The 27628-nt window shown below is 45.7% G+C and overlaps 1 protein-coding gene across 1 annotated transcript in view; it reads left to right on the forward strand.

The window, feature by feature from the left end:
• Positions 1–5277, forward strand: part of LONRF2 (LON peptidase N-terminal domain and ring finger 2) — a 45758-nt gene extending 40481 nt beyond the window's left edge. The window contains exons 11-12 of the mRNA XM_003794335.1: positions 2101–2250; positions 5015–5277. Coding sequence (XP_003794383.1) covers positions 2101–2250; positions 5015–5209 — 345 coding nt within the window. The 3' untranslated portion in view covers positions 5210–5277. The remainder of the gene's footprint in view (positions 1–2100; positions 2251–5014) is intronic.
• Positions 5278–27628: the final 22351 nt, after the last annotated feature.

The raw sequence follows: 27628 nt of genomic DNA on the forward strand, positions 1-27628 counted from the left end.
CAGAAACATGGTGGGGGACAGGGTCGGACTCTGGAGCAGCAGCATGCTGGTCGCTGTTCTCGGTATTGGTTTTTGTTCAGAATGGACAAAATATAAAACAGCAGTCCTAAAAATGCCTTCTGCTGCTAAATAGAAAAGCTTTGAATCTCTTACCCCTATATAAATCTAGCAGAAGGATCAAAACATATAATTTGATGGATTTGCAAACATTTTGAGGAGATTCTCAGACTTTCACACTGATGTCCAGAGTAGTCTTACTCATTAACAGCCCAAAACTAGAAACAGATGCTCATCCACAGGTGGATCGATAAACAGTCATACAGTGGACCCTACTGGGCAATAAAAAAGAGTGGACTGTCCAAGCACAGGGCAGCACAGAGGAGTCCCACAGACACTGCGCTGAGTGAGGGAAGCCAGACACCCAGGCCCACGTGACCCCCTCACATACGCCCAGGAACACGCAAAACTGGTCTCTGCCCATGGAAGTTAGAAAAAGGTCATACGGTGGTTTTTGTAACTGGCTGGAAAGGGGTTTGAGGGGAATTTCTAGGTGATGGGAAATACTCTCTATCTTGTATAGGGTGCTAGTTAGAGTGATGTGTAAGTTAACGAAGGTCTTTGACTTAAATAATTAAGATCTATGCTTCGCATTATTTTGGTCTGTAAATTACATTGTAACTAAAGAATTAAAAATATTTAGGAGGAAATTGGTGGACTTAGTATATCCCTCTTTTATATTCTTTGGTTGACTTCTGGAAACATGGAAGGGGGAGTATGTGGCCTCCACAAAGCACTAGAAGTCACTGGGGACAGTGGTGTACATTGGCGATTTGTGAGTAGAGTCACCACTCAGCAGTGGCTCTGTGCCTCTCCCAGCTGCCATCCTGGTCATCTCGGGCTCTGGAAGCTCAGAACCTCATAGGCCAGAGATAGAGAGCAAGGAGTCTCACTCCCAGGTCGGACCAGAGAGCCAGGTCTTACTGCTGTGGCCGAAAGAGATGGTGGTCAAGTTGATAGCAGATCTGATGACAGGGTTTATTGACTATTGTTGTAGGTGACAGCTTTTGATGGTGTTTATATTTATTTGGAAATTAAATAGCTACAACATGAAATCATTTTAGCTAGTTTTTAGAAGAAAATCCTCTATATGAATATTTGATTTGGTGTAAACCGAATTGAGGATGGTTATAGGCATTACAGTGTCATTCCTTAGTATCTCCTAGTTTCCATAGGTACTACATATTATAACTAGAAAGGACCTTAATGAGTTGTTCCCATTTTACAGATGAGAAAACTATCCTAATTGGGCCACAAGACTGACTAAAATTCACACATGGGAGTCAGTGATGAAGGCGGCACAAACCTAGGTGTCCTGACTCCCAGTTCAGTGCACGTCATACTTTACCGGGTGTTCTAAGTAGGACAGAGGCACAATTTACATGACAGACTTGACAGCAATTTAGGGACCAGAGGCCAAAGTGTCCTCCAGACAGCCACTAGCTGGGGTCCATCAGCATAGGTGAATGTAATGGATGCCTCGTGACGTGGTATGTCTTTTGGATAGTTTGGTATAGAATACAGTTTTTGAAAGGTCAGACTTTTAAACTTGGCAATTCTACCGAGGTTTCTAGGAAACAATCCTGAGGAAATAATAAACCTCCTTCCCTTGCCTAAAAAAAGCATACAACTTTTGCATGAATACTGTGCATATTTATTTAGTAAGTAATATAACTGTGTTATTTTCAAAAATAAAAAAGTTTCACATAAGATATGTAAAAAATATGTCTCACGTGAATGGTTAATTAAATCTCCAAATCTCAAGTCTATATATAATTGATTTAGCCATTGAAAATTATTTATAGTAACATGGAGTATGTGCTTATAGTCTAATGTGAAGGGGGGAAATTGGGTTACAATAGGTAAATCTCAAGTAAATAAAAAAGTGTGGTTTTCTGTGTTGTCCATATATTACTTTCAGCAGCAGTAATGAGTTACTGAAGTAATGCATGCCACGAATCTGCTTCTCAGAAGTGCAGAGGTCACTGCGTTTCATGGATACTCGTGAGTTGCTAAAATAGTTGTGCCTTTTCCCTTGATCAGGTGGAAGGTCCAGAGTATGAAGAACTCACCACACTTCACGATTCCGTTTACGAACAGTCTGTCTCCTGGTTTGCGTCTCTCCAGGATCACATGAAAGAGCAGATTCTAAGTCATTTTGGGTTAATGCCGGACAGGGAGCCTGAGCCTCAGGTACAGTCTGCTCTTTCTTTTATAATGTTACTGTTTGCTGCTGAAGCGTGCTAAGACGTGTAATTCTGATGGAAAGTGTGGCAGTGCACGCCCTTGTGACTGCTTACAAACCAGTTCATTTATTAACAGCCCCACGAAGCACCGAATCTGGCAGCAGGTGCCTCTTGAGGCAGAACACTGAAGGCTTTCTGACAGCACACAAAGATAATCTCTTTTGTAACGCAAATCAACTTATTCTGCCTGGCTCTCAGTTTTTGTACTTTCTGCATCTCTCACCAACCCCGTGAGATTTAAATAGTAATTTTATCCCATTGACATGAGCACTACCTGTTTTGCGCGTAACATTGCCTTGTGCTTAATAAACAGATGTTGGGTAAATGAAGAGAAAATCCCGCAATTCTTGCTCCATCGTTAGCATAGCATTACTTTCTTGTCCCTCGTGGTCCCCTGCCACCTGGGCATCAGGGGCTTTCTCTGGTCCTCCCTAGGAGTGCTTTAGGCAAAGCTGGTTGTTTAAGCAATGAATGGCTTCAGGCCTGTGGAGCATTTCAAAGCACAGGTGACTCTTCTCCTCCACATTCGGGTGAGAGAGCCAGGCTAGGAGGGTTTAGGATGGTGACTCAGCGTGTGCATGGGATAGTTCCTCCTTCCTGTGCACGGGCACACAGCTCTCTTAGAGAAGGGGAGGAGAGGACCAGCTCTCAACAGGTTTAGGGTAAGGGGAAATGGTTTTTGTGCCTTCCTCCATCTATTTCTGTCCTCTTTTCCTCTCTCGAGGGCTTTTAGCTTTTGTCTGAGTTTTTTCTATCTTTTCCAAAGTCAAAAAAAAAATGCTTTAAATGCCAAAAATTGCTAGTAAATCCTCCTGATCTTCTCCTCTCTTATGTGCCCTCTGTCTACACTGAACTCTAGCTCAGACTCAGAAGGCAAGGAGATTAAATTAGCTTGCATTAGGGTACAGTCATGCATTTTACTAGGAGTTTTTGCTTATTAACCCAAATTAATCTCTAACGGATAGTTGTATTAGCTTTCTCTTAGCAGAAGCATAGTGGCTGGAAACAACATCAGTTTATTGTCTTACAATTCTGTAGGTCAGAAGTCCCACACAGGTCTCACCGGGCTGTGATCAAGGTGATAGTGGAGTGTGTTCCCTTCTGGAGGTTGTAGGGAAGAGTCTGTCTCCTTGCATTTTCCAGCTGCTAAGGCTTATAGCGTTCCGTGGCTCCTGCTGCCCTCCCTCCATCAAAGCCCACAGCATCACATCTCTCTAACCATCATTCCACTGTCACATCTCCCTCTGATCATCACCTTGGGCCCACCAGGATAATCTTTTTATCTCAAGGTCCTTAACTTAGTCATATGTCCCACGTCCCTTGTGACATACAAGGGACCTTGTTTGCAGTTTTCAGGAATTAAGGTGTGGACATCTTTTGGTGGACCATTTTCCTGCTGATCACAGAGGGATTTTTAGGTGTGTGGGAAATGTTTTATATGAGGTGATTCCCAATAAGCACGCTACTCAGTATTTTTTCCCTGAGTGTAAGATGGGGCAGGAGAAGGGGAGTCTGAACAGAAGGCTGCTTTCTCTAATAGCCGCGCCTTTCTTCCCTGAAGGGCAGGTCTTTGTCTTCCTCACAGTGACCTGGGCTGTCCCCTGAGAGTTCTGGCGACTGTGTCATTCCACACCCTCCAGTATCATCACCCTCCCTAGTTCCCAGTTGGTACTTTGCACACATTTGGGGTAGGAATGAAGGAGAATCCAAGACCCAGGAGATCCCAGGCCCTAGAAGCCAGAAGGCCTAGCTGTCACAGTTCTGGTACCAGGAACATTGAGAACTAGTTTATGATCACTTTTGCTTAAAGCTCAATCCAGATGTGCCTGTTTGGTTAAGTGAAAGGCTATTTAGCAGCATAATAATTCTTGTGTATGTAATGCACAGTAATGCCAACATACAATGTGTATACATGTATATGCTTTATACATATATAATCTGCCACATTGACTCTGTTACGAGTTTTATTATGCCACCCAAACATGTATACATACTTTTAGACATTATGGCATTATGCCAAAGATAGAACATGCTTAAGACTTAAAAGCAATAGCGCAGAACATTGGCGAGTGGAGGTGAAAGCCACGGTCTTCTCTGCTGACTGGTGCATGCCCGTAACTGAAGAGCTGAGAGAGCAGAAGCAACTCATTCATAGATTTTCCCATGGAAGAGCCTTTCCTCTGCACACTCTTGGGCTTTGCTAGCATGCAGAGAAAAGCATCTTCTTGAGGGAGTAATTTTGTGAGTTCCCCCACTTTTAAATGTGTCACATAGGGCGGTGCCTGTGGCTCAGTGGGTAAGGCACTGTTTCCATATACCGAGGGTGGCGGGTTTGAACCTAGCCCTGGCCAAACTGCAACAAAAATAGCTGGGTGTTGTGGCAGGTTCCAGTTGTCCCAGCTACTCGGGAGGCTGAGGCAAGAGAATTGCCTAAGCCCAGGAGTTGGAGGTTGCTGTGAGCTGTGACAACATGGCACTCTACCAAGGGTGGTAAAGTGAGACTCTGTCTCTAAAAAATAAATAAATAAATATATGTGTAACAGAAAAGTCAACTATGTATTTTGAAAGCTGGATGAATTCTGAAGTAGCCCCAAATTAGAAGGTGGCATTTAATTCTTGTTCACCTGTCCGTTGGTCTAACAAAAGACTATGGGTGGGAACAGGTCTGTGTTGTGAGCATTCCTCTAGTTCTCCCTTTATCTCTTTTGCAGAGTAATCCTAGTGGTCCCGCCTGGTCCTGGTGGATCCTAGCGGTGTTGCCACTGGAACGTAAGGCGCAGCTGGCTATCCTCGGCATGAGCTCCCTGAAAGAGCGTCTCCTTGCCATTCGACGAATATTAGTCATCATCACACGTAAGATGAATAGTCGGCAAGAGCTGGCTACTATTAGGGAGAGAAATAATTGATTTTTTTCTCTCCATCAAGGTTTCTGGAAGCCCTTGTACGCTCACACATACTGGCATGGATGAATAGCCATCCATGCATCATGCTTTGTAAAATGCTTGTTGATAAGGTAACAAAACACAACACTTGCCAGACATTGACTTCTACTCAGAATACATGTTTGTGTCTGGTGGAATCTGACTCTATGTGTAGTACAAGGTTAGCCTGAAGTTTGGATGGAGCCCACGGTTGGAAAACAACCTAAGAAAATCTCCTTGAAGCAGATGCTTCAGGTACACAGTTCTCTGACAGCGCAGGACACCATAGATGTTTTATGTGTGGTTTAGTTTCACAAGAAAGAAGGATTCCCTTCTCAGGCAGCATCCTGCTCTGCCAGATAGAAACGGCTTGCTTCTGTGGCTAGACAGTATGGGAGAACCATGCTTTTACCTGGGAGTAGATTTTTTAGACTATAGGCTAACCGAAAACATGCTTAGGCTTTGTGTGTTGTTGCTGTGAAGTTGTCTGTGAAATTGAAGAATCAAACCATTGTCTGGTATAGGAACCAAAATTAGTCCTTACCCAAGAAGTAGTAGCTACCAGGTAGAACTGTGTTTAACGTCTAACATGTTGTAGTCCCAGGTGTCATAAATTGCATGTTGTAATCAAATTAATGTCAAAATGCAACAAAGCGTGCCTGGGTGTAGAAAACCTGAGTATAGTATTGTTAATCTGAAGATGTATATATTTACACACAGTAAACAAAATGAGCAAAAATGAGTTAAAACTGTATATGTGTTGCAATGTCAAACATACAGCCATCAAAAGCAAAGAACTCCTTGGACCATAACCTCATCTCATTGATTCCATGGATAATGGATTCCATCCATTGGTTCCATTTAGAAAACAGTTATCTTTTTTTACCAGGATTTGCATTAGAAATTAGGCCCTTCAGGGTGGAACTATAGCTCAGTGCTTAGGGTGCTGGCCACATACATTGAGGCTGGGGGGTTCGAACCTGGCTCAGTCCAGCTAAAACAACAATGACAACTACAACAACAACAATAACAAAAATAGCCAGGTGTTGTGACAGACACCAGTAGTCACAGCTACTCGAGAGGCTGAGGCAAGAGAATCGCATAAGCCCAAGCGTTTGAGATTGCTGTGAGCTATGACATGATGGCACTCTACCCAGGGTGACAGCTTGAGACTCTGTCTCAAGAAAAAAAGAAAGAAAGAAAAAGAAATTAGGCCCTTCAGTAAATTTCAATTTACTGATCCGTCCACTGAGACGTGAATGTGCTAAAAGCTGCCATACAGCAATACTTTGTCTATTGTAGGGAAATACACCTGAGCATATAAAGAGAGGGCAACTGGTATGAGAAACAAATGCTCAATAGAATTTTCTCTAATACCAACTTAAAATTATCTTTGTTATTTTGAAAGACAGTTTTACAGTGATCAGACGAAGTAGGTGATATCTATCAGAAACAATACGTATGACTTCCAACCTCTAGTGCACATTGTGGTATTGGTTGGAGCAGCTGAACCTGAGATGTTCAGACATTCTCTCTGACCTAACAGGCTGGTGGATTCAGTTGGCCTCTTCATCTGTGAGGTGGCCATTCTTATCTGAAAGATGATAACAACTCAAAACCAAATCACAACCACAAGTTTAGCTTTATTCATTCAGTGTATGTGATTTTTGAGTTTTTAAAAATATGTTTCATAGGCTCAATGCCTGTAGCACAGTGGTTATGGTGCCAGCCATGTACACCGAGGCTGGTGGATCCATACCCAGCCCAGGTCAGCTAAACAGCAATGACAACTGCAACAAAAAATAGCTGGGCATTGTGGCAGGCACCTGTAGTCCCAGCTACTTGGGAGGCTGAGGCAAGAGAATCGCTTAAACCCAAAAGTTTGAGGTTGCTGTGAGCTATAATGCCATGGCACTCTACCAAGGGCAACATAATAAGACTCTGTCTCAAAAAAAAAAATATGTGTTTCGTAATACACAATGTTGATGGTTTATCCGCCTATCAAGTGTTTCATTACAAAGACTTTATTAATTTTTTTAATCATAGGATTTTCAGTAGCTAAAACTCAGTTTCCTCATGGGATTTTGGGAGGGGGTGAAGTATGTGATAACTTAATTGCAAAGAGAAAATTTGAAAGTATTTTCCAATCAAATGTCTCAAGTCCCTCCCGTGATATGAATCTCAAATCTCATCTTGAAGTGATTTAAAGACAATTTGGCCAGGTGACTTCTAAGAGATTTTGTTAATTTATGCATTTACAATAGTACTCCACTTTCTTAGGCATTATAACCTAACCTAATCATTTAAAAGAAAGCAAAATTGCATCTAACATACCAGAAGACCTTACCAGCAGTGGTTTGTGCACAGTGATACCCATCGACCATTCTCTGCCTTTCCCTTTGGGGAATACTTTGTCCCTCCCTACTACATCTGAATAGTTAAAATTGTGATTTCCATTTGGAGGTATGTAAACAATCGCAATGTGATCCCGGTTTCTCCAAGATCCTTTCGGAGGTGGTTATGCTTAGAATTTCATGTAACATGGGGAAGCTATCTATCCCTTTCTCCTCTTCACTCTTCAGATGTCTTAACTCACGCAGTTCTCGGCATCAGAACCATTATTTCTTCTGAATCTGGCTGCCTGTCTGAGTCTCCTCATGCTAAGTGCCCTTACATAAAAGCCCCAACAACGACACAGAGGAGAGCCACACAAGTTTGTGAGGTTTGATACCGGAAGGAGTTAACAGTGATCCCTTCATGCGCTCTCTGTTCAGCGTCACACTTCCACATACTGCAAAACCGGAGCAAATTGGAACTTACGGAGCACTCAGATAACATTATTCATCAGGAAGTTGGGCTGAGGGAATACAGTATCCCACTGTCACGTTATGAAGGAAGCTTCCTCTTACAACTTAGAAAGAAAAAAAAAGAAACTCAGGCTCCCGTTCACTGTGAATCTGGCTGAAGTAAAATAGTTTGCTTCCTTTTCTTTTCTGGCAGGATTTCTAAGGATTTCCTGGAAAATAGTGTAATCCCTCATTAAATTCAAAGCATTTCAGTTTACTTTTACTGAAAGCGTTCCAACCCTCATGCTTTAATTACGTCAGAATAAAAGCAGAAAAAACTGATAGCTGTACGCGGGAGTCATTTTTCTTTTGGAAGAACAATGCCCTCTGTGAGGTGCATTTCCGTTCTTTATTCTCTGTACCTACCTGTGACTTTGACGTGCAAGTAAAATCATGAAAAGCAGTTTTCTGAAAGCCCACGACATTTTTAGTATTTCTCATTTCCTCTGTATCCCTGTCCCCATCTTCCAAATTGAAAAGTTGGGATATTTTCTAAAGTTCCAAATGAAAGTAATTTAAATGTTTTAGGTTTATATATGGAATCATAATAATTTTTAACCAATTTACGTACCAGTGTTATTCCATTTTTATGATCACAAACATGTTCCTTTTACTCTCAACCTCCCACCCTTAAAACCCCCAAACACCAAGGCTGTTTAATTAGTGTACAGTATCTCAGATCTTACCTATGTCAAGACTTGACAGAGGACTTGGGAATCACCGAGGAACAATTAAAGTTTATAGATAGTAGAACTGCCATGAACTGAGATATTACCATGTTAATGTAAAATTATTTAAAAATTGGCAGTTATTACAATCCAAACACTCTATTGCCTGACCTAGCTGTATTATATAGAATTTGTTATAATTTTCAAAAGTGCCCATCGGTGGCTTCTCCGTCTTTCCTTCTTTGATTTCCCCACTACCACCACTTAAATGACTTGGGTAAACACCACTCCGGAAACTTTAGGTGCTGTCCTGCCAAATAAGAAAGAAGAAATGTGAAGACTAGGAAGAAGAAAGACAATAGCAAATTAGAGGAAAATCAGCATGGGGTTTTGTGGGGACAGGCTGGAAAAACTATAAAGGGAAAAAGCAGTTTAGCATTTATAAGGAAGACAAACGGCAAGAACCTGTCTTCTTGTCTTGTCTTGGAATGAAACGCTTAACCAGTTTCGAACAAGTTAAAAGATTAGATTAAGAAGCAGCCGTTTGGGCTGGCTGTGAGCAGCAGTATAGGTTCAAAGGTAATTAACATCTACCCCCCTTTCAAAAGTTAATTCTAACCTGGACCCTTTGCAGGCTCCATCCCCTTAGGTCTTATGCAAGACCTCCCATACATCACATGCGGGGACAGAGTTTCCTTGACTCCTAAATAATCATGATCAATCAGCTAATGCTACATTGTAAATGTTGTTGAAACACAGTAAAAGGCCTGTGAGATTACGCTGGTGAGAGTGCTCCGTCTCTGAGCCTCATCGAGCAATATCTGAGTCTCAGGATCTTTCTTCTCGTGTCCTCCTCTGCTTTAGCCAGATTCCAAGGAAGTCAGTGGGGGCAAACAGCAACAGGGTTTTGTTGTCATTGTTGTTGAAAGAAGTTTTATTTTTCTCAAGTTTAGATGTGGGGTAGCGTAGGGAGGTCTGGGTAACAGTGACTCCAGCGGAAGGGAGTTCTTCAGCTTTATCCCTAAAGGCCTTATTCTGATTCTGTTGTTCCTCAAAACCTAATTCCCAGGGAAGCTAGATCTGAATAGGCGTGGTCAGTTATGTGGTCAGTTATGTGAGCCACCTCACACACGGAGAAAACTGAACCTTGACTATCACGTCCTCTCTACTGGGTGAGATGCTGCTTCTGAGCACTGACTCCTGACTCTGAGAAGGTCTTTTCACCTTTACAACCCCTTACCTTGACTCCACCTCGGCTTTTCACCTCCCAACTGCTGAATCCCATGAAATAGCCTTTTAGGGGCGGCGCCTGTGGCTCAAAGGAGTAGGGCATTGGCCCCGTATACCAGAGGTGGTAGGTTCAAACCCAGCCCTGGCCAAAAACTGAAAGAAAAAAAAAATAGCCTTTTAGTGGAGACTCTGCTTTTAGGGGAGCCTGAATACTAGAATATTAAGGTAGCACAAAATAATGAAGAAATACGTTAAAGTGCCACCATTGCACTCAGCCAGCGTGGGACATTGATTTGTACCCAGGTCTTGATTTATAAAGGTGACAGAGATGCCAGTGCCATGGATGTCAAGGTTGAGAGAAAAAGGGACCCATTTGTGATGATGTCTGTGCATGTGTGTGTACTCATATTTCCCTTGGAAACAGCAGGCCACACAGGACCGGGGGGTGGGGGGGAAGCCGTGAAGCAGGAAGGAGGAGAACACAGCCCTCATCTTTTATTGTTTTCTGCAGGAAAGGAAAGGCAGAGTTGGGGAGGCAGCTTTGATTGTCTAGTTCAGATAATGCCTCTGGGGCCAAAGGTATAGGGTGATCTCTGGCTGTCTGGTGCCTGACCCTGGGTGATCAGGGCAGGGGGTATTGCTTCCTGTAGTGTACGAGGCAGGGGTAGAGGAGGTGGTTCTGAGTAAGGGTTGTATAGCATGTGCTCCCAGGGAGCCCTTTGCTGTCTCTAAGAATTGGCTAGCCCTGGGAGGGGCTGTTCCTCCCCAGTCAGCGAGACCCCCTAAGATACCAGAATATCCTAAGATATAAAAATCACAGTTTATACAATCAGCCTTCTGATGTTTCGACATTTAAATAACCTATGGGGGTGATGATAATGGAGACTTTTAAAGGGCAAGGCCTCTCATTTTATAAGAGTAGAAAAGAACACAAGTAGAGATGCAGGAAGTCCTTTAGGCTGGCCCATAACTAAGTTTCTCAGTTTTATCTCATTAGTCAAGGACATAGGCCTGGAGTTTTAAGAGGGGAGGGTCTTTAAAAATTTCTTGGTGGAGTTAAAGTATCAAAAATGTGAGTCTGATAATACTGTCTTGGTGTGTTTCTTGGGTCTGTCTGGCAATTCTGAACTGAGGGAGTATGAACTGAGAGTTTAGTAAGGTAAAGCGCAGTGGTATCTGTGTGCAGCCAAAGGGAAGGAACAGTGCAGACAGGGAGGGTGGAAGGGCACAGAGCTGGTCAGTTACTATTTCCATGACCCAAAGCATACAGGGCCGCTGAATGTGGAGGTACATGCAGACTCAGGGTCTGGGTTAGCCCCTGCGTCCAGGACAGCCTTCTGGGTACCTACCTATCATGTTTCCCCGAAAATAAGACACTGTATTATATTTATTTTTTCTCAAGAAGACACACTAGGGCTTATTTTCAGGAGATGTCTTTCCCCGTGCAGACACTAGGTCTTATTATCGGGGTAGGGCTTATATTTAACAAATACATAGAAATCCTGCTAGGGCTTATTTTGGGGGTAGGTCTTATTTTCAGGGAAACACGGTATGTGTTATTTTAATGGGATATGGCGCAAGGCTGGGAGGAGCAGTTTCTTGCATCCGAAGCCCTTGGGTACCTTATGTCCATCGTAAGTGGTCCAGAACGCCCAGAAGGCCTGAGTAGAAGTTGCCAACATTTCTTTAATGAAGGAGTCTCTAAGGCCAGTAACAGGAGTGGCTGTTGATTAGTAAATGCCAAAGACTGACTTTCATTTTAATTTGTTAGAGCAGGGGTCCTCAAACTTTTTAAACAGGGGGCCAGTTCACTGTCCCTCAGACCATTGGAGGGCCAGACAGCAGGGCACGGGACGAGTGGGCTGCTAAGCAGGACAGGCAACAGTGGCAAAAACACTCAGTGGGCCAGATAAATGTCCTAGTAGGCGGGCTGCATGTGGCCCACGGGCCATAGTTTGAGGACACCTGGGTTAGAGCATCTATGTCAGAGATGGGATATTTTAGGGCATTGAGATCTGTGACTATGGGAAATTTAGGCAGGCTGCAGTTGGAGAGACGCATACCTGTTTTCTTCTTATTTTAAATTTAGTTGCCTTTTTTTGAGATTATAGGGGATCGTGTTTAAATTTAGTGGGATCTCCAGGTATAACTGTCAGTTGAATATTAAGTCTATGAGCCTTGTCAATAGGTGTATTTTAGCAAATGCTACATTTAACATAGAACACAGGCTCTAGAGGTGTAAAGACTGATCTGTGCCCTTTTATATTTGGTTATATCAAAATATATAAAGTTTGTTATGCATTATATATAATTTGTCATACATTTTGGCATATAAATTTTTGATTTCCAACTTCAAATTATGTATCTTTGTTAGATCAAATTATATATCTTTGTTTTAATTGCATATGTATATACACAAATTTGTAGTATAAATTAGTCTAATTATTCTCTGTGCATGTGTGTGTATACGTGTGTGTACATATGTGCACACGTACATGCATGTACACACACACACAGTCTACTTAGTTACCTTTCATTTTCTCCCCTCGTATCCAGGGTTTTTTCTTCTCTTTTCTGTTTTACTGATTTTGCAACAATATGGTTTTGAGGAGGAGCTCTTAGCTTAGTGCTGGAAGGCAGCCTCAGGAATGCCCAGGCATACTTCCCGGGAAATACAGTCTCACATGAGCTGAAAAACTTCTGCAGCTCTCAAGGTTAGGAATAAAGTGACCTTTCCCCTTTCCCTTAAACCATTCAGAGAGGATTCTCACTTACTTTCCCTGAGACGAGGGGCAGGCTGTGCTACCCCGGGCTGGTGGGCAAGCACCCGAGTCCGTCAGGAGTGAGAATTAGGGGAAAGCCCTGGGACACATTTTTGTGTTTCCACAGCAAAGCCGAGCAGGGATGCAGCTTGGGATTGGCTAGTTTGGATAATGTGGGAGGCTCCAGGGTGGTCTGTAGCCCTGGGTGACTAGGGCAGAGGAATACGCCTCCCAGGATCTAAGGGCCAGATAAAGCAAGGGGTTCAGGGCCGGGCTCTGGATTGGCTGGTTTCCAAGTCATGAACCTAGAGGAGCCATTTGCCATCTCTAAGAATTGGCCAGCCCTGGGAGGAGAAGTTTTGCCCCTATCAGCATGGCCCCCTAAATGTCAAAACATTATAAATTATTAAAAAGCATGATTGATACAAGCTCATTCTAGCATTCCTGGCTACAGCTGTTAGAAGTCTGTCCTCTCCAATGTGCGGGTTTTCCTCTGCAGAGGGGTGGGCCCAGGTCTGCAGGCTCGCACGCCTGTTTGTGTGCACAGAAGGTCAGTAGCAGAGCCACCTACTTGCATGTGGTCCTGCAGCAAAGGAAGATTCTCCCAGCCATGCATTGTGGGGAGGAGCCGGTAGAGGCTCTGGAGGCTTCAGGCAGCCCCTGGGTAGAAAAATTGAACCTAAGAATAAGAGAGTAGGCCAGGGAGGTTTGCCACCATGAAGGTGAATTGACAAATGTAGCCTTTAAGGATTAAAAGTGGAGTTTGCAGCCTGAACATCTCTAACTTTTGGCTTTTCAGGGATCATTTTTGAAAATTGCTTTGGGGCCTGTGTTATTTACCATACTGTTGCAACTTTTCACTAACTTTGTCAAGTTATGTATTGTGAACAGCTTGATCAGCGGCTGACTTCTCTCTCGTGCTGTTTACCCCACACACGATTTTCTACTCACTGCTGGGGGAAAACGCTGTTAACAGACAGGTTGGACGGCTGCATACTCTACTCATTCATTGTCCTTTCATGCCAGTGGAGGGTGGGGGGGTGGCATCTTATAGTCGTGAGATGAGTTTACCAATGAAAAATTCGATGTATATTTTTTCTATTCATTTAGAACAGATTAACAAATCACTGGTCACTGTACATAAACTTAAAAATCATGCTTTTCCCTGGTTAGGGACAATGTGTTATCACATTCGTACAATGTAGATTCGTCATCTGGCTTTACTTATGTTTCCCCAAGTGTAAATCATGCTGAAAGATGTGTAGTAACAATACTCGGCATTTCTTGTTGTATATGTGAGGCCATACTTAAATGTGATATTTACTTCATGTATTCTTGTACTGTTCATTTTAATGAATTGGAATTGTATATTTAGTATGTGATATTTGGAGTAAATTAAACTTACAGTGTTGTAAATGTTCTTTCTTAAATAATCACACCCAAGTCATGGGCTATGGCTAGGAATTACATCAAATCAGTGCAGAGGCTGTTGGTTTACTATCTGGTACTGTCCCGGGGCTACACTAACACACTTCTATAGTCTGGTGACTTAAAACAATGGGAATTTAGCTTCTCACAGTGCTGGAGATTAGAAGTCTAAAATCAAGGTGTAGGCAGCACTGTGCTTCCTCAAAGGTTCAGCGGGAAAACCTCCTCAGCTTGTAGGGGTTGTGGCATTCCTGGGTGTCCCTTGGCTTGGAGCTGCCTGACTCTGGTCCCTTTCTGTCATCACATGGCCGCCTTCCTTCTGTGCACCTGTGTGTCCCGATGTCCTCTCCTTATATAAGGACCCCAGTTACTGGATGCAGAGTAACCCAATCCAGAATGTGACCTCTTCTTAACTTGATCACATCTGCAAAGACCCTATTTCCAAGTGAAGTAACAGTCCCAGGTTCTGGCTGGATGCGAATTTTGGAGGAACCCTATTCAACCCAGTACAGATGTGGAACTAATTCCAGTTTAGTAATGTGGTAGAAAGATAAGGAAAAGGCCTGCGAGGGACTTTATCTTAAAAACCGTAATAAGCAGTAAGATCATTTCTAGCCAAAACAGATGAGATTTGATAGGAACTGAAGCTCGTATGTATTTGGGTTTTGGTAGGGGTGTAGTGCTTCTTATGAAAAGGAATACAAATTTGCAAATATAGAGTTAGCTTTGAAAGTGCCTACTATATTTATTTAAAATTTTTAAAGGGGTAAACTATTTAAAACTTGGCTTAAGCACACTCATCATAAAATAGATGGTCAGTAAAGCAAGGCCACCTGGGCAAGCCAGACAGCAAACAAGAGAGCTGCTCTGGGCCACTGGGAGAAATCCAGGCATGGTGGTCAAGAGACCAAGGGGAGATGTCCTAATGAAAATGCCCCTTTACTTGTACAGCATCCGTGTCTGAGCCCGTTTCATGCCCAGAACCCACTGACTAAGCAAGAGACCAGCTCCCCAGGAGGAAGCATCTGCAATGCCATGGCCGGTGTCCCCTGTCCTCTGCCAGAGGTCCCGCCATCCATTCTCTCAGGCACTGGTGCACTGGAGGCAGGGCAGGTGGGGCATGTCAATGCCTCTTAGGGCCCAAGTCTACATTGCTGCCTGGGGACATGAACCATCATCACTGCACCTGTTAGAGTAGCACTGTGTACAAATGCAGCCCCAGTCAGGATCCCAGTCACTCCCTGCTCCCTAATCCAAAATCAAAACAGACAGCCACACTTTAGGGTATTCCTTGGCCTGAAAGATGAGATGTGCCACCCTGGGTAGGAGCAGGTGGCAGCCTGGGAAACTTTCTTCTCCTCCTCAGCCACAATGGTAAATAAAAACAGTATCACATCCCAGGAGGGGCAGTTGGAGTTAGTATCACTGTTAAAAATCTAAAGGATGCAGTGGTGGCGGGCCGTCATTTCTCCTTTTAACTTACAAGGCTGGCAAGTCTAACATGATGGATCCTGGAGAATGGGAACAAACTCCTCAACTCGTCCGAGTGGTAGCACCAATTGCCGTCTGCTGTGCCAGATGTCATATCTTTGCTAGGACATATTAAGGACCAAAGCAAATGGTGTACAAACTGATTTTGCAAATCCATTTTGAATTTTTTAAAAAAGGCACTTTGTGGGCAGTGCCTATGGCTCAAGGAGTAGGGCACCGGCCCCATATGCCAGGGGTGGTGTGTTCAAAAACTGCAAAAAAAAAAAAAAAAGGCACTTTGCTTTCATGTGACACAAACAATTTATACATTTATAGTTTTGCCCTTGGGCTAATGTTGACCCACCTGCCACATGCTGTAATTACAGTCTGAAGTGATCTGGAGCATCTGGAGGTTCTGCAGAACATCACATCAACCCACTCCATCCTGACATTGTGCTAATCAAACTGGATAGGCCTCCATGAAACTCCTGCTCTCCAGAGGATGGGAGCTAAACCCTACAAAGGTTTAGGGGCTTGCCACGTTGTTGAAATTGCTAGGGAGCTGTGAGGAGGGGAATTCAGAAGATCCCACTCAAGGTACAGGCAGATTATCAGCTTGCATCTCCTACCAGGAAGAAGCACAGTGCCCTGTAAGTGTCTCAGGCTTTGGAGGCAGCATGTGCCTCTGGGAATATTGCTATGACCTCTATACTGGGTGAAACAAAACACTGCCTACTTTGGGTCGGGCCAGGAGCAGGGAAGGGCTGTGCACCAGGTCCAGGCTGCAGTGCATGGAGCCCTGACACTTGGGCCACGGAACGGAACACACTGTGGTATCCCTGAGAGGCGTTAGGGGTTGAATCAGGTCCTCCCCTACTAGGAGTTCATATGCTAACGTCCTAAATCCTAGAACCTTAGAATGTGATCATGTTTGAAGGCAGGATCTTTGCAGAGGTATTAAGTAAGGTAAAGTGGGATTATTAGGATGAGCCCTCATCCAGTATCACTGGTGTCCTTGTAAGAAGAAGAATTCTAATGTGGCTGGGTACAGACCATGTGCAGACACAGAAGAGATGGCCATGTGCAAGCCACGGAGAGAAGCCTGAACGTGCCCTTCCTTCACAGCCCTCCGAAGGGACAGGCCCTGCTGACACCTTGATCTCAACTTCTAGCCTGCAAGAAAATAAAATTCAGTTGTTTAAGCCATTCAGTCTGTGGTACTTTGTTGTAGCAACCCTAGCAAGACAATACGGTGGAAAGTGGAGTTTATGGAAAACTGTAATAGGAGAATCACAAGACTGCTGGTGTGCTGAGACAGAACCTTGACGGTGGGCAAAGTGGCCACACAACTGCCCATGACAAGTTAGGCAGGCCTGCCACATCATAAGGTGGGGAGGGCCAGCAAGAATCCATTGAAAGGGGTGTGGTCTGTCAACAGTCATGCACAGGCAAGACCAGAGAACGTGCAGCCCAGACCCCTGTGCCGTGCGCTGTTCCTGCACCAGTGTGGCTTACCAGTGTATACCCAGAGCTGTGTGGGGCATGCTGGGAGACAAGACAAAGGAGGAAGAAAAAGTCCAAGCTCAGTTCATGGTCACGGGGGCTTGGTGTATATGTATGGGCTGTAGGTAGATGACAGCTGCACACAGCCTCCATCAAGAGTGGTCTCCAAACAGAGTGGCGAGGGAGAAGCCTCCCAAAGGGCAGAATCGGGACAGAGCGCCTGGCCATCTACTTTGTGTGCAGAGAAAAGTAAGCCAGGTGAGAGTGCAAACTAGTACAGCCTTTATGGAAAGAGGTATGGACAGACTTCAAAGAACTAAAGTAGATTTGCCATTTGATCCTGCAATCCCATTACTAGTTATCTACCCAAAAGAAAAAGTCATTTTATCATAAGGACATTTCCACTCAAATGTTTAGAGCGATTCAATTCATAATCACAAGGATGTGGAAACAATGGAAGTGCCATTCAGCACATAATGGGTTAATAAACTGTGATGTATGTATATCATGGAATACTATTCAATCATAAAAAGATGAATATTTTATATCTTTTGTGACAACTTGGATGGAAAATATGGTAAGAATAGAAAATCAAGCTTCTTGTGCCCTCAATGCTGAGTTGAAACTTGTAGTTTAAGAACATGCAGGAAAGGAAAACCCAATTAAATTCAAGAAATGGGGGAGGTAGTTTGGGAAGTTCCCATGTAACAGAAACAGTGTAGGGGTACATGGCACTCTTCCTGGACAATGGTCATAGCTACAACTTTGGTTTTACCTTTTAAATGTAAACAGTGTGATCTAGTTGTTTGTACCCTCATATTAATTCAAAATAAATTTTAAAAAAGAAAAGTAGGCCAAAGTTAGAATAATATGGACTTATGGGCAGGGCTAAATGGCTTGTCTGGCTTCAGAAGCCTGGAAGGACCAAGCTAGGGGCAGGATCTGGGGTAGGGAGGTCTGGGGGTGAACACATGGAGGGGAGGCAGAGAGCGTGATGATAGGTCACATGTCAGTGTTCCCTGGAGAGTGTCTACCACGGAGGAGGTATCTAACAAGGAGACAGAAGGCCTCAGCCAGGTGACAGCAGCCAGCTTTGTCATTGGCCAGCCCAGTGCTGCACAGTGGTATCAGGGGTGGCCACTGTGACTAGACCCAGCAGCATGAGCTTCTACTTACCAACGATGATGCAGCTGCTGCTTCTGCCACATACCCCATCTCCCATAAAACCAATGCTGAGCTTGGTGGCAAGCTGACCACACTGGGTCCCCTCCACCCTGGAAGGGCCAACCATCCATTCTGGTAGAAACAGACACATACTCTGAGTGTAGATTGGCTTTCCTGAGCACAGACCCTCTGTCAAGAGCACACTTGCAGGACTCGTGGACTATTGGATATCACCTCTCATCGTGAAGACACGGGAGTGGGCTGTGACCATGGATTCATGTCATGTACTGAACAAATCAGGAACCACTGGCCTCCCAGGAAATTGATAAGGCCTGTGAAAGGTGCAGTGCCAGCTCAGAGGTGTCACTTTGCAAGAATGGGGCACTCTCCTTCAGGAAACAGGAGACACTGTTACATGATACTGTGTTCCCAACAGACCCCGTGGGTCTGAGCACCAAGGGGTGGTAGTTCCAACTCCTGGTGACCCACATGGGGCATCTGTGCTTCCCATGCCCGGAATTCTGAGCTCTGTAGGTTGAGGTGACTGGCTTCCCAACGGGAGATTTTTTTTTCCTGGGGACAAAGCAAACCAGCCCCCAGTTTCAACCTAGAGTGATGCAGTGACCCACCGAGGTCAGAACTAACATGTCTGGTCTGAGTTAGACCCCAAGCCTCCCAGATCCCTGGGTTTGGCCTGAGCACAGCCCTCAGGCAGGACCACTTCCTGTGATCAGTACAACTGTAGCCACTGCCCTTCAGGAGGGCATGTGGCCCCTGAAGGGTGGACACAGGCCATATGGCATAGAACCATCCTTGAGGCTCAGCACAGCATGCCTCGATGGGCACCTGGCTGGGGTGGGGCAGGCTGCAGGGTGGAAAAGAGCAGGGGTGTGAGTGAGTGTAGGGTTATGGGGGTCACAAATTCACCTTACCTTAAGGCCCCTTTCCTTCCTCCTCCCAGACCAGAAGTGGAGGCTCTGACCCCCAGGCGCAACACATGCTGCATCCCCATTTCCAGGAGAGGAGGCAGAGGCACCCCACCCCAAGCCCTGCTAGGAAGAGAGTGTACCATATCTTACACCGCTCTGCACCCAGGGAGAGTGAGAGAACTTGAGATCCCCAGCATGGTCCTAGGCGTACCCCTCTGTGGCCGAAAGGGCAATTGTCATTGCCCAGCAAATCACCAAGGCACCAGCTGAGCCTGAACAGGCCTCACAGGCCTCAAGGGCCAGATCTGCTTGTTGGCTCAGGCCTGGGAAAGGGGACGCTGGAAGTGCCCTCAAGTCCATGTTCAAGGCTGCACAGAGCCTGCCCCAGAGCCACCCCAGCTGGCAGATGTCCCTCCACTATTGCTCTGTCCTCATGTCTCCACAAACTCAGGGGTGTGGGGTTCAGGGACTGCCCTGAGGCGTCTGTGCCCCCAACAGTGAACAGTTACCACCACCAAGATGCTTGTGGAAGGAAGGAGAGGGGGAGAAAGGACTGGCGTCTAGGGAAAACCTTCTGTAATTCAGTGGTTGGACACCACAGCCCACCACAAGGCTGTGCACACCCAGCGTCACAATGGACACTCACAGCTCAAAGGGCACTTAGGGCTACTCCAGTCTGGGCATCAGAACCTTCCTGCCATCTTTGCCAAGTCTGGGATCCTGATAGGTCCTATTTCTCCTCTCGATCCCCTCCCTGAGGTTTCTTGGGAGGTTCTGAGGAGCAGAACAAGAATGCTGCTGCACCCCGACATGGAGCAGCCCCACAGAAAGTGAGCTTTTATCAGCTAGGATCAGTGGGCACAGGGGTGGAGAGAGAGGGGGAGGCAGGGAAGCGATCGCTTTTATCTCACTGCATTTTGCTCCATCTTCTGGATGTTTAGAGGTACTGCAGAGGACTGGAGAGCTGGATGTGAACCACAGGCAGGGAAATTTAGGGTACACCAGCGACACTGACAGGTCTTGGCTGAGATCCCAGGACGAGTGCCTTTAGGAGGACAAAGTGCAGACAGATTAATTGTGGAGCTGAGTGTCTCCACAGGCCTACCCTACACATCTCTCCTCATTGTCACAGAGGAGTTGGACTTCTGTTTGTAGAGGAGGCCAGCTGGAAGAGCCAATTACAAGCAGCTCCATTTTCTCACTGTTCTTTAATATATTCTGATACAAATCAGTTGGGAAAATGAATCATAGTTTCTAGTTGATCTTCATTTGGAAGCATGTCACCCAGTCTAGCTTTAAGTTTGTCCTCGGGCCTCCTTGTCAAGAAATCAAAAATTAAAAATACTTTATACTTCAAAATACCAGAGATTTCCAGGACCCTGGAATGAATCCTTTTATGAAGCCAAGGACCGATATACAAAGACAAAGGATTTATCTCTTTTATACAATTAAATGATTTTTTAAAAATTCTGGACTCAGGATACAACAGGTAGGATTACAACAAACTGTTTAATCGTCTCCTACTGATTCCTATTAAACTCAAATCCCAGAGACACATCACCTGACGGTCTCTCTGTGTGGTTATGACAGCAGCAGCAGGTTAGAGAACCTGGGGAAATGAACTCTTGGGCAAACTTGCTTATTGATACACAATCCCTTCTACCTAGTGCTCTGTCCTCCCCAACAGAGGCAGCCATGGCAGCATCCACTTCCTCAAAAAGAAGGTTTGATTTCTCCATTTACAATTAAGAATCAATGAGGACCACACCCAGGGAGCAGCTTTGTCAAGTAGCCTCTGAGTCCTGAGCCTCTTTTGGGTGCCACACACGTGAGACCTGAAGAGGGACATAGATTCAGATTTTGTCTCCAGCCCTTACTAGCTGTGGGGCATGCAGGTCACACGAACTCATTAAATCCCATTTTCCTCACCTGTGAAATGAAAGTCACAAACTTTACCTGGCAGGATTATTGTGAGGATACCTGAGTTCATGTAAACACAATAAAGAAATTGTAGTTACGATGCCCACCAGTTACGGGTGAGGCTCTATCTTCATTCTCTTCTTCCTTCTTAGGAATATGCCAGCTTACAAAACTATAGTTCCAAGCCTCCCTGGCAGGTCAAAATGCCCAGTAAGGTAAAAGGGAAGATACTGGGTGAAACCTCAGAAAATGCTCTTGAAAGGGAAGCTTATGCCTCTGGCAAATTACATTTTACTTTTCCCCCTTCCTTTATCCTGCCTGGGACTGAGAAGTGAATGGGTAGAGCTCCAGCGAACATATTGTGACCTTGAGTTAAACTGTGGATAAAAGCCATGCAGAAGACAGAGTTAAGAGTTTCACAGGACATTGTGGGGCCATCACGAACCCCTGAACCCCCTACTTCTGAGGAACTTCAGGTTAGGTGAGACCTTGTTTCAGCTCCCGTGACTCAGTATCTGTTAGCAGCCGCCATAAGCAATACCTCATTGACTCACATATTAGCCAAGTGGCTTTAAGGGGAGACTTTTCAACACTTTGGCACTCACTTTCATTTATAAAAGTTAAGGGTGACTTAGATAACCCCAATGGCCTCTCCACCTTTTTGCATGGTGGCCCCATTTCCACCTCCCAAATCTTGGGGTGATACCAAGGCAGCATTTCCTCTGTCTCACCTTTATCCTTTTCTCTAAGATGCAGCAGGCTGGTTGGGGAGGGATGGGCAGTCCTTCAGACCAGCTGTCCACATCACCTGCCGATGCCCTTCCCATGCTGCCTGAAGGGGGTGCTCTCAGCCCACTTTCTAAGCTCAAGTGCCACTGTGCCAGACGGCATGCTAGGAGGAAACTGTCCCTGTGAGCTCAGCCCTCTCTTCCCCTGCAGAGCTGCTTCTGTCACCTCTCCCTTGAGTGTAACACACAGCAAAACTTCTAACAAACTCAGCCATTTGATGATTGTTTGAGTCAGTGTTTTTCAACCTTTTTTATCTCACAGCACACTTGAATTTATAGTTAAACTTCTACAGCACACTTAAATTATGTTGATTTAAAAAAAGTAAAATAAGAATATACTTACTGTGCTTTGAACTTCTTTTGAAAAGAATTTAATTAACAATCTTTAAAAATGTTCACAGCACACTGATTGAAAATCACTGGTTTAGGGCAGCGCCTGTGACTGAAAGGAGTAGGGCACCAGCCCCATATACTAGGAGTGGTGGGTTCAAGCCCCGCCCCAGCCAAAAAAAAAGAAAAGAAAATCACTAGTGTAAATGATGAAGAAATAGCGGTCACATCCCAGTGCCCAGCAAGTGGCCATGCTGGAAATGGCCACATGGGGTCACTGCATCCTCAGGAATGGAGGAACACCAGCTGGGAGCCTGTGTCCACTATGTCTGTATTGGACACTCTTTAAATCTGAGCTGCCTGGAATGTGCCCAAGTCCCTCCCTAAGGCCAGGAGGGAAGGGTCCTAGTGTAGTCTGACCCAGAAAATAATCTTCAAAAATATCACTCTTACTATGATTTTTATTGTTATAGCATTTTAGAATTCCTACATACTCTTTTTCTGGTTCACAGCTAAGAAAAGCTACGGATCCTTTCTCTAAATAAGTGCAGATATGCAATGCAGTAAGGTCCTGGATGGTGGGTGAGCTTCTGGCTCTACGGGGCTGGTGCCAGGCAGTTCTGGTATCAAAGAACTGCCCTTGGGCGGCACCTGTGGCTCAAAGGAGTAGGACACCAGACCCATATGCTGGAGGTGGTAGGTTCAAAACACGGTGCCTGTGGCCCAAAGGAGTAGGGTACTGGCGCTATATACCAGAGGTGGTAGGTTTAAAACCTGGCCCTGGCCAGGAAAAGAAGAACTGCCCTGTAGCCCCAGACGTGGGTTTGAATCCCACGCTGGCCTGGTCACCTTGGACAAGCTGCTTTATTCCTTGGACTCTTGCTTGTCTTGAAGCTGGGAATTCTAAAATCTACCTTGATTTGGAGTTAACATGTACAGAGTACCTACCAGTGGTGGAGACGTAGTGAGCAATCAGTGAATGACAACGCTACTCCCGAGTCAGGAGTCCAGGAAGAAAAGAGGCCTGGGGAGAAGATGACAGGCTCTGATGCAAGTTTATTTGTAAGTTTGCAGTAACCTGGGCAGGGAAGGTGCAGGAGGTTCCGGCCAGGAGCTCAGAGAACAGACGCTGCCATCTCGGAAGGGAGACAGGTGCAAGTTTGCAGTAACCTGCGCAGGGAAGGTTCCAGCCAGGAGCTCAGAGAACAGACGCTGCCATCTCAGAAGGGAGACAGGTGCAGTTGTGGGCATGAGCAGGAGCTGAAGTCACCAAGAGTGACACACAGCAGGGGTTCCTGAGCCTCCACAAGCTCAGATGCATCAGGAGTGCTTTGTGAAACACAGTTGCTAGAACACCTGACCCTGAACACCAGGCAGTTGTCACTGGTTCTTTTAGGGTTCACAACACAAGGTCTGGACTTGCTCCTCTCCAATGCTTGGTCTGACGCCAGGGTAGACCTCAGAATTTCTGTTTGATTTGGAACTATACCTCAGCAAGGCACCTAACCTCATGCCATCACCTTATTTGCTGCTTTATTTTTGCCTCCAAAAAATGTCATTTGGCCAATGGGTTCCCTGGCTTTCAAGCATTTCAAAATCATGGTCTCAAACAAAAGTCCTCAAAGTACATTCCTCAGACCAGCAAAGTCTGCATCACCTGGAAACCTGTCAGACATGCCAAGTCTTGGGCCGCAGCCCACATCTGCCGGGTAGGATGCTCTGGGGTGGGAACGAGCCAGCTGAATTTGAGTACGGCTGCAGCAGATGTGGGTGCTCTGGAGGGGGATGGCTCAGCTGAGTTTTGGTATGGCTGCAGGAGATGTGGGTGCTCTGGAGGGGGATGGCACAGGAAGGCAGCATGCACAGCCCTGCCTCGTGCTTCTCCTGTCTGGGAAGCCACTTCCAGCCTCACTCTCCCTGGAGTGGCCCTTCCCTCCAGGGCATCCCTCACTTTCCCCCCTTGCCTTGCCAGACTTTAGGCACTGCTTGCCATCGCTCTGCTCCTTGCTCTGGTTCCTGGCAGTGGACAGTGATGGGTTAGCCCAGTGTGCTAATTTTTACTGGTGTAAACCTGGTGGGGAGTAAGGAAGTCCCCTCTCAGATTTCCACCTGCAAAAAATGTATGCTGTCTTAAAAACTTTAGAAAAGGGAGAGTAAGTGCCATAGGGCTGGCTGTGAATGTCGGGGCCTTTGGACAGACACATGATGGCTAATGATAATAACAACCATTTGTTGAGCCATTGTAACAGCAGCAATAATAACAACAGCAGCCACCGCAGCTGATGCTGGGCTCCCTGCAAGCCCAGGAGTTCCCACAATTGCTACCCCATTTACAGAGGAAGGAAGGTGGACTTGGAAAGTATGGGAGACTTTGCCTGCCCTCACACACCTGGGAACTGGAGGACACCTGGGGTGTCTGCCCAAGCTCTGGGTGAAGGCTGGGGTGTCAGGGCCTGCCCTGAGCAGCAGTGTGCTCCACTGGCCCCCACGCCTTGGTTCTGTGAGCCCATCCCCTCACCCCACGTCCAGGCTCCCCTGCCCCAAGCTCTCAGGATGTGAAGCCCTTACAATGGCTGGGCCTAATGATGGTGGGCATCCCCCCTGATGCCGGCAGGGCCACTCCTACCCTCCACCAACTCTGCCCCAGCTCCCTGCCCTCTGGGCCCTGTGGGGTGTCTCTGAAGAGACAGAGATGGTAGGACAGCTTGTTTGGAAGAGAGATTATTTAGGCTGACCAGTCTACACACCTTAACTTACCTGGACACTCCTGTAGACTGAGCATCAGCCCCAGGTTCTCAGGTTGAGGAAGGAGTCTGAGTTCTGAGCATCCCTGTCATTTAGGGGAAGCAGTACCTGTGACCAGAGCAGGGACTGGGCTGTTTGACTTGAAAACCATGCTCCAGACAGCTTCTTGCCCTCTTTACAACTCAGTTTTCTCCTCTGTAAAATGGGTACAATAACACTATCTACTTTCTAAGGAGGTTTTGATTGGGAAGCTATGTAAAGCCCTTGGCACAGACCAGGAGAGTCAGACTGAACACTTCTGGGGTAACCCCTCCACGCAAGCCAGAGCTTGGAGCCTTGTGGGACACTTGAGGGAGGTCAGTGTCTGAGCAGACACAGAGGGAAGCCCTGTACCTGCCCCCTCCCCTCTGGGCCAGTATCCTGGAGAAATCCAGACATTTCAGTCACTAGCCCTCTTGGGAGCAGACCCCTCCAGAGAGCACCCACTGTGTCCCCACCATTTCTCCCAGCCCAGCCTCACCCGGGCCACAGCACAGCTCATAGAGCCTGAGGGTGTGCAGTACTGACCACAGCCCTCAGCTATCATGAGGGTTTCATGTCCAGAGGGCTTGGGGCATGGAAGCCCAGACATAGGGTGAGGGGGGTCAAGGTATGGGACCCGGTTGAACACATTGTGCTGCTCGGGGCAGCACAGAGCTTGGGCAGACACCCCAGATGCCCTCCATTGTGATCTCACAGCAATCCAGGGAGAAAGCATTCGTGAAAATCCCTGATGTCTAGGAATCCCCAAAAGGCATCCGAGGGGAGCTGAGCCCCTAAGCCTGGCAACGCCACAGGGGACATCCCACTGGTTTTCAGTAGAGCTAAAGAAGCTGGGGGAAAACCCTTCCACATGAGGTGGTTAAAAGTCTAGGTGATGAGCTGAACCAACAGAGTGGGACAATGCGAGATTTCATCACAGTATTCGGAAAGGTACACAATTTAAAACTGACAAAGTTATCTCTGGAACTTTCTATTTAAAAGCGCGAGACTCACCGGCCACACCTGGGGTGCATCTTACAAGGGTACAGGTGAAATTTACTAAATGTAGACTACAAACGTCTTAACACAACAATTAAGTGAGGTGAAGGCTATGTTAACCAGTTTGATGAAAATATTTCAGATTGTATATAAAGCCAGAACATTGTACCCCATGATTACATTAATGTACACAGCTATAATTTAATAAAAAATAACAATAACAATAATAAAATTGTGGGACTGTGATTATCTGTTGATGGGTAACCAAAAGTGCAGAAATCAAATCTGCTGATAAATGTGAACAACTGTATCATATTAATTCATTTAATCTTCTCCAAAGCCCAGTGAGGGAGGCAGTTACCCCCATTTTACATATTTGGAAACTGGTACATTGAGCGGCCCAATGTCAGCTGTTAAGAGGCAGAACAGAGTTTTATACTCAGTGGGCTCTACTGACAGATGAAAACTTACAGTGTAATACTTATGTGCAGTGCTCAAGTAGCAGAGGTAATATTACAGATGAACAAAGTGGGGCATCCTGACCAAATGTGTGTCCCCCCAGATTGATATGTTGAAGTCCTAACCCCAGGGGGGATCTTTGAGAGGTGATCAGGTCATGAGAGTGAGCCCCCATGAATGGGATTAGTGTCATTATACCAGGAACCCCAAAGAGCTCTCCCACCCTCTTTCCACCATGTGAGGACACAACAAGAAGTCAGTCTGCAAGCAGAAGAGGGCCCTGCCTGGAGTCTGGCCACGCCAGCACCCTGGTCTCAGACCTCCAGTTGCCAGAACTGTGAGAATAAAGGTTTGTGTTCAAGCCGCTCAGTTTAAGATAATTTGTTAATACAGCCTTAGGCACTGACAGCTTCACTAAAGGGGAGAAGGCTGACAGAGTCTTGAGTTAAGGGCAGGAGTTTGCTGGAGGATGGCAAGAAACTTCATACTAAAGAGAGTGAGCCCACAGCTGGAGAGCTGAGGGAACGTTGGGAGAGATCAGGAAGGTTGTCTAGTAGGAAGGTAGGGCTGGCAATGGCCTCTTGGTCCAGGCCACCTTTGCAGAGTTGAGAAAGGACACATCCTTGAGCAACACCCGAGGCCCCGAACAGCCACCTGTCCTGGTGCACGTGCCCTGCAGCTATTGGATCTGCTCACCTGGACCCCTGCAGCCATTCAGCACCGACTTTGTTTAAAACAGGGCTTACAGTGGTGGCGAAGAGCAGGCTGAACTTTAGCCAGTCTTATTCTTGTTTTTAAATTCTTACTGCCCATGCCCAGGGCAGTCACTCCTGCTTCCATTGGTAGCAAACCTGTGAGATACCCAGGTCATCCAGGCAGAAGGTTTGGCTTGGTGGTGGTTTTTTGGTTTTTTTTTTTAAGCCTGAATTCCTTGGTATATATGTCTGGCCACATTCCCTTAAAACACTTGAAATAGGATGTCAGCTATGAATGTAAGCCACGTGAGTCATCTAGTAGCCATATTTTTTTTAAAGTGAAAAGAAGCAGGTGAAATTAATTTTAACTATCACTTTATTTCACACTTACTATATCTCCAATATTAGCATTATGACATGTAGTCTGTGGAGAAGTTATTATGAGCT

Source organism: Otolemur garnettii, unplaced genomic scaffold (genome assembly GCF_000181295.1).
Source record: "Otolemur garnettii isolate 467f Iridium unplaced genomic scaffold, OtoGar3 scaffold00079, whole genome shotgun sequence".
Lineage (NCBI taxonomy): Eukaryota > Metazoa > Chordata > Mammalia > Primates > Galagidae > Otolemur > Otolemur garnettii.